Here is a 13,195-nt window from a genome sequence, read left to right as displayed (position 1 = left end):
TTAGCCACGACAGGAACTCTTTTTTTTTTTTTTTTTGTAGTCTTTGACCAGTGGGAATTTACTCATGTTATTTCTTGGGACTTTTTGACACAACCATAGTAGTCTTTGGTAACCTTCATTGTTTTTCTGGTTCCAAGGCTCATCCTTTTCTTTTTTTTTTTTTTTTGCTATTTCTTAGGCCGCTCCCATGGCACATGGAGGTTCTCAGGCTAGGGGTCTAATCGGAGCCGTAGCCACCAGCCTACGCCAGAGCCACAGCAATGCAGGATCTGAGCCGCGTCTGCAACCTACACCACAGCTCACGGCAATGCCAGATCGTTAACCCACTGAGCAAGGGCAGGGACCAAACCTGCAACCTCATGGTTCCTAGTCGGATTCGTTAACCACTGCGCCACGACGGGAACTCCCCAAGGCTCATCCTTTTCAGTTCCTGCCTCAGAACCTGGAATTGGCCATTTCTCTAATGCATCTTAGTTCCTTTTAGTAGAAAATTAGAGACCACAATTTTTATGTTAGAGGCATAGACGTTTTAAATGGATCGTGGTAATTATTTCTTAATGCTATATGATTTATCTGTATACACTGACCTTGCTCTCCATACTTCAGGATTGTGATACACATACTTACCAGGGGAACATATCACTTTTCCCCATTCTTTCTCTTCTCTGTAAATGTCATTCTTTAAAAGGAGCACTATAGGATTTTATTTCAAAATTCAAAAAGATGATGGAGAAAGAACATAATTTCTGTAGTAGCATAACCAATTCAAATGAAGCTCCAGTTAAATTTTACTGACTCAAGCTGGGCGTGTTTGTGTTCTGGACTATTTGCTTTAACAGTATTAGCATTTAAATTGTCACAACCAGGCTCTAAAGTTAACGCCCCATTAAGATGCACAGGGCAAGTTCATAGCTCTGTTGGTACTATTTCAGTCTGTGCAACCTGCCACCTCAGTGCAGTAGCAAAATGTTGATTACATAATGACATATTCCCCACCAAAGGACTGGAAACTGAAATAAAAGAAAATGCAAAAACATAATTGAAAATTAGAACTATAGAAAATTATACTTTCTTTAAAGCTTAGTGACTCTTTGAATTGAGATTTTGCCTGATTTTGATGTGCACTTACTACTTTGGTGATTGGTGGTATCGCTGAAGATATTTTTTGTAGGATGTTCTTTTTTTTTTTTTTTTCTTTTTTTCTTTTTGCCATTTCTTGGGCTGCTCCTGCGGCATATGGAGGTTCCCAGGCTAGGGGTCTAATCGGAGCTGTAGCCACCAGCCTATGCCAGAGCCACAGCAACGTGGGATCCAAGCCACATCTGCAGCCTACACCACAGCTCATGGCAACGCGGGATCCAAGCCACATCTGCAGCCTACACCACAGCTCATGGCAACGCTGGATCCGTAACCCACTGAGTGAGGCCAGGGATTGAACCTGCAATCTCATGGTTCCTAGTCGGATTCGTTAGCCACTGAGCCACAGCGGGAACTCCTGTAGGATGTTCTTGACACAGTTGATGGAGCAGGAGCAGTCAGTTTGAAAATCAGGGGAGAAAGACTAGTACAATAAATTATACCCAGAGTCTGAAAACTCACTGGGGTTTGTTTTTTCTGCATTTTATTTTCCAGTGGTGATAACACTGAATTTGGAATTTAATTTGGCAGTTAATATTAGAAATAGGATTAAATTTTACTTCTACTTTTCTATCTCTGGATAAGGTTTGAGAGAAAATTAAAAATTGTTATTTGAGATTAACATTAGTATTCTAAAAGAAAGGTACTAGCAACTTTAAAAGCTAGCTTTGTTTTGCTTTCTCAAGTATTGTCAAGCTGAAGAATTTCAGGTTTACAGAGGTCATGGCTCTGTATCTACAGGGATATTGGTTCCAGGACCCCTACATCTAAAATCTGAGGATGCTAAAGTCCATTATATAACGATGTAGTGTTTGCATATAACCTACACATACCCTCACACACATCCTCTGGTATGCTTTCAATCATCATTACTTATACCTAATACAGTGTAAATGCTATATAAATAGTTGTAAATACAATGTAAATGCTTTGTAAATAGTTCCTAGCATGGCAAATATAAGTTTTCTTTTTGAAACTTTCTGGAATTTTTTTTTCTGAATATTTTCAATCTGGTGATTGAATCTGTGTGATACGGAACCTAAAGGTATGGAGAGCTGACTGTAAACATTGGTCTTAGGACTTTTCGTAAATAAATGTCATATAAATAAGTAATTGAATGTCATTTCAAAGCACAGGCCAGAAAAGATTTTTTTTTTTTTTGTCTTTTTAGGGCCACACTTGAGGCATATGGAAGTTCCCAGGCTAGGGATCAAATCAGAGTGGTAGCTGCTGACCTACACCACAGCCACAGCAACTTGGAATCCACGCGGCTGCTGGGACCTATACCACAGCTCATGGCAACGCTGGATCCTTAACCCCCTCATGGTAATGAAACTAGTCGGGTTCATTACCGCTGAGCCACGTTGGGAATTCCCAGAGATTAATTGTTCATCATTTTGTCTTTCCCCACTTTTTAAAAAATAAAATATTTCAGTCATACAAAAAGTATAGAATATTTGTGTAATTTTTTTATGTTTTAATTTGAAACAATTCCAAGTGTATACAAATGGTACCAGACTAGTACAAAGAACTTAAATATACCCTTTATCCAGATTCACTAATTTTTTAAAAAATCTTTCAATCGAGGTTTATAATAAACTGCATATATTTAAAGTGTGTAATTTAAATTTTGGCGTATTGTATATGCCATTGAAACCATCACCACAACCAAGATAATGGTCACCTCCAAAATTGTCCATGTGCTCCTTTGTAGTCCTCTCCTGTCCACACCATCCCATTCCCAGGCAACCACTGTTCTGCTCACTATAGATTCATTTTCATTTCTAGGATTTTATGTCAATGGAATCATACTGTATATGATGATCTTTTTTCCCTCTGACATCTTTTACTCAGCTTAATTATTTTGAGATCATTCATGTTAGAATCACTAATTTTTAACATCTTGCCACATTTGCTTTTATATTCACTTTTTTTTTTAAGTATAGTTGGTTTATGGTGTTAATTTCAGGTGTACAATGTAGTGATTCAAATTTTTATAGATTCTATTCATCTAAAGTTATTACAAAATATTGACTATATTCCTGGTGCTGTACAGTGTATCCTTGTGATTATTTATTTTATGCTTAGTAATTTATACCTCTTAATCCCTTAACCTGTGTCTTGCCCTCCCCCACTTCCCTGTCCAAATAGAAACCATTATTTTTTTCCTCTATGAGTCTGTCTCTGTTTTGCTATATTCATTCATATTATTTTTTAGAATCTACCTATAAGTGATAACATACAAGTATTTGTCTTTCACTCTCTGACTTACTTCACTAAGCATGTAATACCTTCTAGGTCCATCCATGTTGTTGCAAATGGCAGAATTTCATTTTTTTATAAGTGTTCTTTTTAAGGTGTTATATTTGTACTTAAATGAACTTTGTTTACCTTCTTATTGATAATGTTAATTTTGGTCACTTGGTTAAGATGTTGTCTTTTTCCCAATAAATAGTTACCAGTTTTCCTTTTGTGATTAATAAGTAATTTGTGGAGAGATACTTGGAAAGTATGTAAACATGTCAATGTAGGTTTTTTTGTGGGTGGTTTTTGTTTTTTTTTTTTTTTGACTGCGTCTGTGGCATGTGAAAGTTACAGGGCCAGAGGTCAAAACCCTGCCACAATAGTGACCCAGGACTGCTGCAGCCAGATACTTAACTCACTGTGTCACAGGGAAACTGTCAATATAGTTTTGAAAGGCCTTTTTGAGATGTTAAAGGTGTTTGAACAATATAGATTTGAAAGTCCTATTGTGACTGATCCTGGCTGATGACGCTAAACTTCCTTTACAGATATAGTGCCAAGAGGGCTATAGTATAGTGCATGTTCTACGGAGCAGATGAATGAAAAAAGCTAATACTCTTTTTATTGGAACTGCTGAACATCTTTGTAAAATTGAAGAGTGGATTTTTATAGTGTTTAGTTATTTCCTTAATTTACAGTGGGATTTATAGAAAAGGACTCTTGACTCCTTGTCTCTGATTATAGACTGTCCTTTATGGGTGGCAAAAGTTTGATCTACTGGCAAATCTAAATCCTTTATAGTGTTTTACTGCAAGTTTCTTTTATGAAACTCAGGCCCTGAGTTTTGGAGCTTAATTACAACATGGTATATCAGATGCAGCCCGATAATACTACTATAAAAGTTTATTGAGACACACTTTAAGTAGACTCCAGAGATTTCTCTCCTGACCTCTCAGTTTTACTCTTTCTAGATGTATCCTTGGGGAACTGTTCACAAAGAAGCCTATTTTTCAAGCCAATCTGGAACTGGCTCAGCTAGAACTGATCAGGTACAGCTGTGCATGTGCTCTGAGTGGCCCAGATGTGATAGGTAATCTCATCCTCTAACACTTTTCAGTCATTCTACTAAACTATTTTATGCTCCTTATGTCCAAGTAAGTTTCTTTTCACTCATTCAGGTTCACTGTATATTTTGTCATGGATTGTATATGGAAAGAGGTCGTATTCTACCTACTTCTTACATCTTTCTTTGCATAGTTTTTATTCTTCATATAAATGCATGCCATTTACAAGTAGCTGTTCCATTCTTACTTAAGTTAGATTAAGATCAACTTTATTCAGCAAACATTTTTTGAACCTGTTCTCTAACAAGTTCCTTTCTCTGTTAAACTTTAGATTTCAGAGATAAATAAGATAGGTCCCTGATTTCAGAGAGCTCAGAGCTTAGTAAGTGATATAACATGTATACAGATACTTAAAAAAGAGAGCCTATAAATAGAGAATTTTGTGAGGTTCTGTGTTGGGATGGAATTTGGGTGGAGTTTGAGGGGTTTTTGTGTTTTTTTTTTTTTTCCCCCAGTAGGATTGCAGGGGATAAATAAAAGGCTTATATAGACTTTGTTTTTGTTTTTTGGGTTTTTTTTTTTTTTTTTTTTGCTTTTTGGGGCCACTCCTGAGGCATATGGAGGTTTTCCAGGCTAGGGGTTGAATTGGAGCTACAGCTGCTGGCCTACGCCACAGCCATAGCAACACAGGAACCAAGCTGAGTCTTCGACCTATACCACAGCTTACGGCAATGCCAGATCCTTAACCCCACTGAGTGAGGCCAGGGATCAAACCTTCGTCCTCCTGAATGCTAGTCAGATTCTTTAACCACTGCGAGCCACGATGGGAACTACTAATGCAGACTTTTTTTAAGGTGGCGTTTAACTTATGGTTATTGGGTAAACTCAGTTTTCCAGCAAAATTCCAATCATAGGCTCTCTTCTGCCAGTTTTCCTTTTTAGGGACATTATAGGACCAGCTCAGCTCTTTGAAATTGGTTCTAACTGAACAGAACAAAATTGGTAACTAAAATCTGTGTGGATGATGATAAACATGCTGTACAAAACCAAATATGTGTATCATCTTGGACTGTTGTGGCAGTATTTTCTCTTCACTGTCTTGTAACCAGTCTTTCTGTCCTATTTCTTCTGTCCTTAAAGCAGTGAGGTCAGGCTTTACCTTTCTGCATGCCTTTTAATTTAATAAGCCAAGATCCCCCAGACCTTAGGAGGTAATAGGTTCTGCTTCCAGAATCTCCAGAATTTATGACACTGACTCACTCACTTCCTTGTTCTTGCTTTTTGCTTTGTTTTCAGTCGACTCTGTGGTAGCCCTTGTCCAGCTGTGTGGCCTGATGTTATCAAGCTGCCCTACTTCAATACAATGAAACCGAAGAAGCAGTATAGAAGGCGCCTACGAGAAGAATTCTCTTTGTGAGCTTGACCTATATGTATATCTAGTTTCTGTGTTTGGCTCTTGTTTGGACTTGGCCTTTTCCTATCCTGGGGAGTTACTGTTGTCCCAATTATTATGGCAAAATATCATAGGAAAACATTTTATTTTTGAGCAGTGTGAGTTTTATCATAGCCCTTCTCATACGAAGGCTTCAGATGATAGAAAACCATTTTATTTTGAACAATATGTAAGTTTTCTCATGGTCCTTTTGATTTTTCTAAGACAAAAAGAGAATGGAAGTTCTGGCTTGATGTTTTCTACCTGTATTATTGTATTTCTTGAATCCTGTGTGAGAAGCAGATTTGCTTGCTTGTTTAGCCAGGTTCCAGCTCCCTTCCCACAGGTTTTTGTTTTTTTTTTTTTTGTCTTTTTCCCATTTCTTGGGCCGCTCCTGCGGCATATGGAGGTTCCCAGGCTAGGGGTCGAATCGGAGCTGTAGCCACTGGCCTACGCCAGAGCCACAGCAATGCAGGATCTGAGCCACGTCTGCAACCTACACCACAGCTCACGGCAACGCCAGATCGTTAACCCACTGAGCAAGGGCAGGGACCGAACCCGCAACCTCATGGTTCCTAGTCGGATTCGTTAACCACTGCGCCACGACGGGAACTCTGCTTCCCATAGTTTTAAATGGAGTTGGAAATTCAGAGGCCTTTGACACAAGGTTGCATGTTTAAGAACCGTGGGGTTGGAGTTCCTGCTGTGGCACAGTGGGATTGACAATGTCTTAGGAGCACTGGAATGCCGGTTCAGTCTCCATCCCAGCACAGTGGTTAAGAATCCAGCATTGCCACAGCTGCAGCTTAGGTTGTGACTTCGGCTTGGGTCTGATCCCTGGCCTGGGAACTCCATATACCTTGAGGTGGCGGAAAGTGAAAGGAAGAAAGAGAAAAAAAAAAGAACTGTGGGGTCATTGTGGGTCATTGTGAACTTGTTTCTCTCTTCTTTTCCACAGCATTCCTTCAGCAGCACTTGATTTACTGGACCACATGTTGACACTAGATCCTAGCAAACGTTGTACAGCTGAACAGACCCTACAGAGTGACTTCCTTAAAGATGTCGAGCTCAGCAAAATGGATCCTCCAGAGTAAGTGCTGGACCTTAAACCATGTAGGCCTCAGGAGATGAGAAACTCAAAATAATAGGTTTTTGGTTTCTTAACTCTTAGATGCTTTTTTTTTTAATGTATTTTTTAATTAAAGTGTAGTTGATTTACAATTTTGTGCCAGTTTCTGCCGTATAGCAAAGTGACCCAGTGATACAACACTCGCACACTTTTTTTTTTTTTGGCTGCCCCACGGCATATGGAGTTGCTGGGCCAGGGATAAAATCTGAGGCCACAGCTGCAACTTCAGCATAGCTGCAGCAATGCTGAATCCTTAACCCACTGCCAGGCCAGGGATCACACCTTTGTCCCAGTGCTCCCAAGATGCTGTTGATCCCATTTCGCTACAGTGCCACAGCAGGAACTCTCACACTCTTTTATTATATTCTTTTCCATCATGGTCTATCCTAGTAATAGTTGTGTTTTTTTTGTCTTTATGTCTTTTTAGGGCCACACCCATGGCATAGGGAGGTTCCCCGGCTAGGGATCTGATGGAAGCTGTTGCTGCCAGCCTATGCCAGAGCCACAGCAACACCAGATCCGAGCTTCGTCTGCGACCTCCATGACAGCTTACGGCAACGCCAGATCCTTAACCCACTGAGCAGGGCCAGGAATCAAACTTGCAACCTCATGGTTCCTAGTCGGATTTGTTTCTGCTGCACCAAGATGGGAACTCCTAGTTTTTTTAAAAAAAAGGAACTGCAGTGGAGTTCCCATCGTGGTGCAGTGGAAACGGATCTGACTAGGAACCATGAGGTTGCGGGTTTGATCCCTGGCCCTGCTCAGTGGGTTAACGATCTGGCGTTGCCGTGAGCTGTGGTGTAGGTTGCAGACGCAGCTCGGATCTGGTGTTGCTGTGGCTCTGGCATAGGCCGGTGGCTACAGCTCCAATTCGACGCCTAGCCTGGGAACCTCTGAATGCCATGGGAGCGGCCCTAAAAAGAGACAAAATACCCAAAAAAAAAAAAAAAAAAGGAACTGCAGTGGCCAAGTACCAAATTAAGAGGTGTCCTTGAGTATAATGATTGATACACAAAGTTTTTTGCTGGAGTTCCCACTGTGGTGCAACAGGATCAGCGGCATCTCTGCAGTGCCAGGATGCAGGTTTGATCCCCAGTTGGTCGCAGTGGGTAAAAATGATCTGCCATTGCCACAGCTGTGGTGAGGGTCACAACTATGGCTCAGGTCTGATCCCCAGACCAGGAACTATATGCTGCAGGGCGACCAAAAATGGGGTGGGGGGAGAGTTTATTGCTTTTTTTTTTTTTTAGGGCTACACTAAAGGCATATGGAAATTCCCAGGCTAGGGGTCCAATTGGAGCTGCAGCTACCAGCCACAGCCACAGCAATGCAGTATCCCAGCCACGTCTGCAACCTACGCCACAGCTTATGGCACTTAACCCACAAGTAAGGCCAGGGATTGAGCCTGCATCCTCACGGATACAAGTCTGATTTGATGGGAACTGCCGAGCCACAATAGGAACTCCTGTGATTTCTTTCTTTCTTTTTTTTTTTGTGTGTGTTTTGTTTTTTAGGGCTGCACCTGAAGCATGTGGAAGTTCCCAGGCTAGGGGTCGAATTGGAGCTATAGCTGCTGACCTACTCCACAGCTACAGCCAGTGGAATCTGAGCCGCATCTGCAACCTATACCACAACTCACAGCAATGCCGGATCCTTAACCCACTGATTAAGGCCAAGGATTGAACCTGAGTCCTTGTGGATCCTAGTTGGGTTCGCTACTGCTGAGCCATGACAGGAACTCCTGATTTCTTTTTAAACAAGAAATAGATTTAGATATGATATTTGTCATAATTGTACTCAGGCTATCTTCTTTTGTTCTTGGATCCCCCAGCATATTGCCCTATACAGCCTCTTTGAAAGTATTCCTCCTAGTTTTTGCTCATAACCATTTAAACTACTTTAATTCTCTGTATCTGTGGTGACCATGTATATCTCACACTGGTAAGGACAGTCCTAGTTTTAAATAGTTTTTCTCATTGTCAGGTCATATATCCTGAATTTTGATACAGAAAATATGGTCTTTGAATATGTCTTCCATCAGAATCTTATGAATTTCCTGTATTGTATAGGATCCTCAGAGGTTCTATACTCACATCTCACATTTTGACAGATAAAAAGTTGGGGGGCTTTTTTATTTTTTTGTCTTGGTCTTTTTAGGCTGCACCCCTGGCATGTGGAAATTCCCAGGCTAGGGGTTGAATCAAAGCTGCAGCTGCTCCCTTATGCCACAGCCATAGCAACTTGGGTTCTGTGCTGTGTCTGTGACCTACACCGCAGCACACAGCAGTACTGGATCTTTAACCCACTAACCAAGGCCAGGGATCAAACCTTCATTCTCTTGGATGCTAAGTCGGGTTCATAACCCACTGAGCCACGACGGGAACCCTCAGATAAAAAGTTTTTGACTGTTGCTGGAGTTCCTGTTGTGGCGTAGTGGTTAACGAATCCGACTAGGAGCCATGAGGTTGCAGGTTTGATCCCTGGCCTTGCTCAGTGGGTTAAGGATCTGGCGTTGCCGTGAGCTGTGGTGTAGGTCGCAGACGCAGCTCGGATCCCATGTTGCTGTGGCTCTGGTGTAGGCCGGCAGCTACAGCTCCGATTTGATCCCCTAGCCTGGGAACCTCCATATGCCACGGGAGCGGCCCTAGAAAAGGTAAAAAGACCAAAAAAAAAAAAAAGTTTTTGACTGTCGCATAGCATTATAGCTTTCATGTCAAGAGTTTCGGGATGTCTCTTTCTTAGAGAAACACTATGTTTCTTAAGTGTTTGGGATGTTAGTACATGAACAGGTAGTAAGTACCAATCTGGTAATCCAGAGAAATAGCCACATTCATTTATTGTATTTGAATTTTGATATGTTGAAATACATAAGCTTTTTAGTAAAAACTGGAAACTTTTGACTATGGTAATCTTTATCGTAGTAGAGTTAGACCCATTGGAGTTATTTGCATTACTGAGTATAAGAAAGTCTGGAAATGTATTAAAACAAACCCCACAAATTAAAATACTCAGTCTTGGAAATTAGTGGCATAAAGAAGAAAGAATCAGTTTTGTGGTCTTCACAGACTCAGTAACACATAAATTGATTTCATACAGAGACGATTTAATGATAAGCATATTTAGTTCCAAGATTTAAATTATCACTTTGTTTGGACTTTTTGTAGATATTAACAAGGCAGTCATCTCTGTCCTATTTATTCCCAACTGAAACTCGACCAGCAAAGGTCTCTTTTATTCTTGTTATGCCAAGCAAGAACAATTATAACTTAACTATTTGACTGGAATATGGACATTTATATAGCAGGTGTGTCTCTGGTATTAGCAAGATCCTCATTTATTTTTGGGGGGGGGGCAGGTGGAGAGTTTTTGGTTTTTGTTTTTATTTTGTCTTTTTAGGGCCGTACCAGTGGCATATGGAAGTTCCCAGGCTAGGGGTCAACTCGGAGCTGTAGCCGCTGGCCTACACCACAGCCACAACTCCACCAGATCCGAACCAGTCCTTAACCCACTGCACGAGGCCAGGGAGTGAACCCGAGTCCTCATGGATACTAGTCGGGTTTTGAGCTGAGCTTTGTGGGGTTTTTTTGTTTGTCTTTTGGCCACACCTTTGGCAGGTGGAAGTTCCATGGGCCCGGGGATTGACTGAACACCGCAGTTGCTGCCTACACCAAGCTCTGGCACACCAAATCCTTAACCCCCTGTACTACAAGGGAACTTCCAAGATCCTCATTTCTCACAGTAGAAAGAAATCCTTTGGGCTTTTGGATTTTTATTTTCTCAGACTACTACATGCCACAATACGGTTTACAGTGCTACAATTTATTTACTAACTTTTCTGGTTATTTTTACGTTTTCTTTATCCTTTCCATTTCCCCTTGCTCTTTGCATTTTAATCTGTGTTTGCTCCATTCACTCACTACTGCATTCCCAAACACCTTTCTGCTTTGATTTTGTCTTTCTCCAGCCTACCCCACTGGCAGGATTGCCATGAATTATGGAGTAAGAAAAGGCGACGGCAGCGGCAAAGTGGTCTATTGGTCGAAGAGCCACCTCCACCTAAAGCCTCTCGAAAAGAAACTATCTCAGGGACAAGTGCTGAGCCTGTGAAGAACAGCAGCCCAGCACCACCTCAGCCTGCTCCTGGCAAGATGGAGCCTGGGGCTGGGGATGCAATAGGTCAGTGCTGGGATGGAGCCTTTGTGCTTTTATTAAGCACTTGGACAGTTTTGAAGGTCAAATGCAAGGATTTGTGTGATGTGTGTTTTAGTTTTTAGCCACTAAAGCATGAATAAAGAGGTCGATGTCCTCAATATGGAGAGAAGGAGATAAACCAGTTTTGTATGTGTAATCTAGAAATTTTACAGTAGATTATTTTCCCTTTCTGAATACCATATCTCACTTGGACATGTGGTATATATATCAGCGAATTAGGTAATCCAAATTCAAGATTAGTTTACCCACATAATTTGGAGCCCTGTTTATGTTAGATTTGGTTAAGACCTTCTTAGAATTTTATCATGTTAAATCTCAATTGCTAAATGTAGTTAGTTCTGTAGACTGTTATTTGATCTAAATATATCTGAAACTGTGTAATAATGAATTATTATAAATAACAAAGGAATTCTTCTCTGGTACAGCAGTTTTTTCTGAACTACAGCTGTGCTTTCCTTGGCTCACTTCTCTGTCCTTGTCCATTTACAACAGTGGGTTTTCAGTGCTGGCTGTACATTAGGATCATCTAAGAAACTTTAAACATAAACACCCCCAGGACAGTTGTCACATCTCTAGGATGGGACCTGAGGCTTCTGAATTTTAAAATATCTCCTGGAGTTCTCTTTTGGTTCAGCAGGTTAAGGATCTGGTGTTGTCACTGCAGTGGCTTGGGTTGCTGCTGTGGCTCAGGTTCAGTCCCTTGCCGGGGAACTTCCATGTGCTGCAGGTGCAGCCTAAAAAGAAAAAAAAAAATCTTTCCTATTCTGATTTATAGTAAGGGTTGAAAATCACTGACCTCGAAGAATAGAGGTAAAATGAAATTGCTTTTACTCACAATACAGAGATATGTTTTAATTAGTCCCTGTATTTTTAAGTGAAAATATAAAGTATAACAAATATGTCTCGACAGTTTGAGGCATGAGAAATGAGACATTCAAAATGAAGCTTCATTCTTTGGATATTGCAAGTTGCTGTTGCCAGCTGAAGAAGGCAAAGGTCCTTACCCTGCCTCATCCTTTGATTGGCTTCACTGTCTCTCCACAGGCCTTGGTGACATCACACAGCAGTTGAATCAAAGCGAATTGGCAGTGTTATTAAACCTGCTGCAGAGCCAAACCGACCTGAGCATTCCTCAAATGGCACAGCTGCTTAACATCCACTCCAACCCAGAGATACAACAGCAGCTGGAGGCCCTGAACCAGTCTATCAGTGCCCTAACGGAAGCTGCTTCCCAGCAGCAGGACTCAGAGTCCATAGTCCCAGAGGAGTCTTTAAAGGAGGCACCCCCTGCCCCAGTGGTCCAGCCTTCAGCAGAACAGACAACCCCTGAAGCTTCAAGCACACCAGCTGACATGCAGAATATGTTGGCAGTTCTCTTGGGTCAACTGATGAAAACCCAGGAGCCAGCAGGCAACCTGGAGGAAAACAACAGTGACAACAAGAACAGTGGGCCACAGGGGCCCCGAAGAACTCCCACAATGCCACAGGAGGAGGCAGCAGGTAAACAGACCGGTCATGAATCTCACTGAGCTCAGGTGCTGTTGATCCTCTTACAAATCTCTAACATTTTCTTTTTCACATCAGTGGCCTCAGTTTCAGTTTTTCTGTAACCTAGTCTACAGGAGAACATAGCACCAAGTGATATGTTTCTTGCCCAGCTTCTTTTATATAAATTTCGAAGCTTCTCAAAGCACCTTTCATATACTGATCGTTTTTCCATTTTTCCATTTCCTAGGAGGTAGGTAAGTAAAGTCCCTGTGTTCTCACCCAAGGAATCCACAACAGTACTAGTGATGCATCTTGAACCACTGTGTGTGTCATGGCCAACTAGTATACTAGCACTTGAAAATCTGCCTTCCAAACAAAAATCGTTATCAGATTGTACAAATAAGCAGTTGTACTCTAGTGTAGTGGATGTCGGATACCAGAGTTTTGCTGGAAAGATAGAGTCAAGAAAGCTGTAATAAAATGTCATTG

At 41.2% G+C, this 13,195-nt stretch overlaps 1 protein-coding gene across 8 annotated transcripts in view; it reads left to right on the top strand.

Annotated features, from left to right (window-relative positions):
* The window catches only part of CDK12 (cyclin dependent kinase 12), a 72,414-nt gene that overhangs the window by 35,023 nt on the left and 24,196 nt on the right, over nucleotides 1-13,195 (top strand). For all 8 annotated transcript variants that reach the window (XM_047759256.1, XM_047759255.1, XM_047759254.1 and 5 more), the window contains exons 9-13: nucleotides 4,353-4,430; nucleotides 5,742-5,858; nucleotides 6,836-6,967; nucleotides 10,971-11,182; nucleotides 12,263-12,718. In XM_047759256.1, coding sequence (XP_047615212.1) covers nucleotides 4,353-4,430; nucleotides 5,742-5,858; nucleotides 6,836-6,967; nucleotides 10,971-11,182; nucleotides 12,263-12,718 — 995 coding nt within the window. The remainder of the gene's footprint in view (nucleotides 1-4,352; nucleotides 4,431-5,741; nucleotides 5,859-6,835; nucleotides 6,968-10,970; nucleotides 11,183-12,262; nucleotides 12,719-13,195) is intronic.

Source organism: Phacochoerus africanus, chromosome 14 (genome assembly GCF_016906955.1).
Source record: "Phacochoerus africanus isolate WHEZ1 chromosome 14, ROS_Pafr_v1, whole genome shotgun sequence".
In the NCBI taxonomy this organism is placed as follows: Eukaryota; Metazoa; Chordata; class Mammalia; order Artiodactyla; family Suidae; genus Phacochoerus; species Phacochoerus africanus.
The sequence above is the reverse complement of the archived record's forward strand: the minus strand, read 5'-3'. Positions and strand labels throughout refer to the sequence as shown.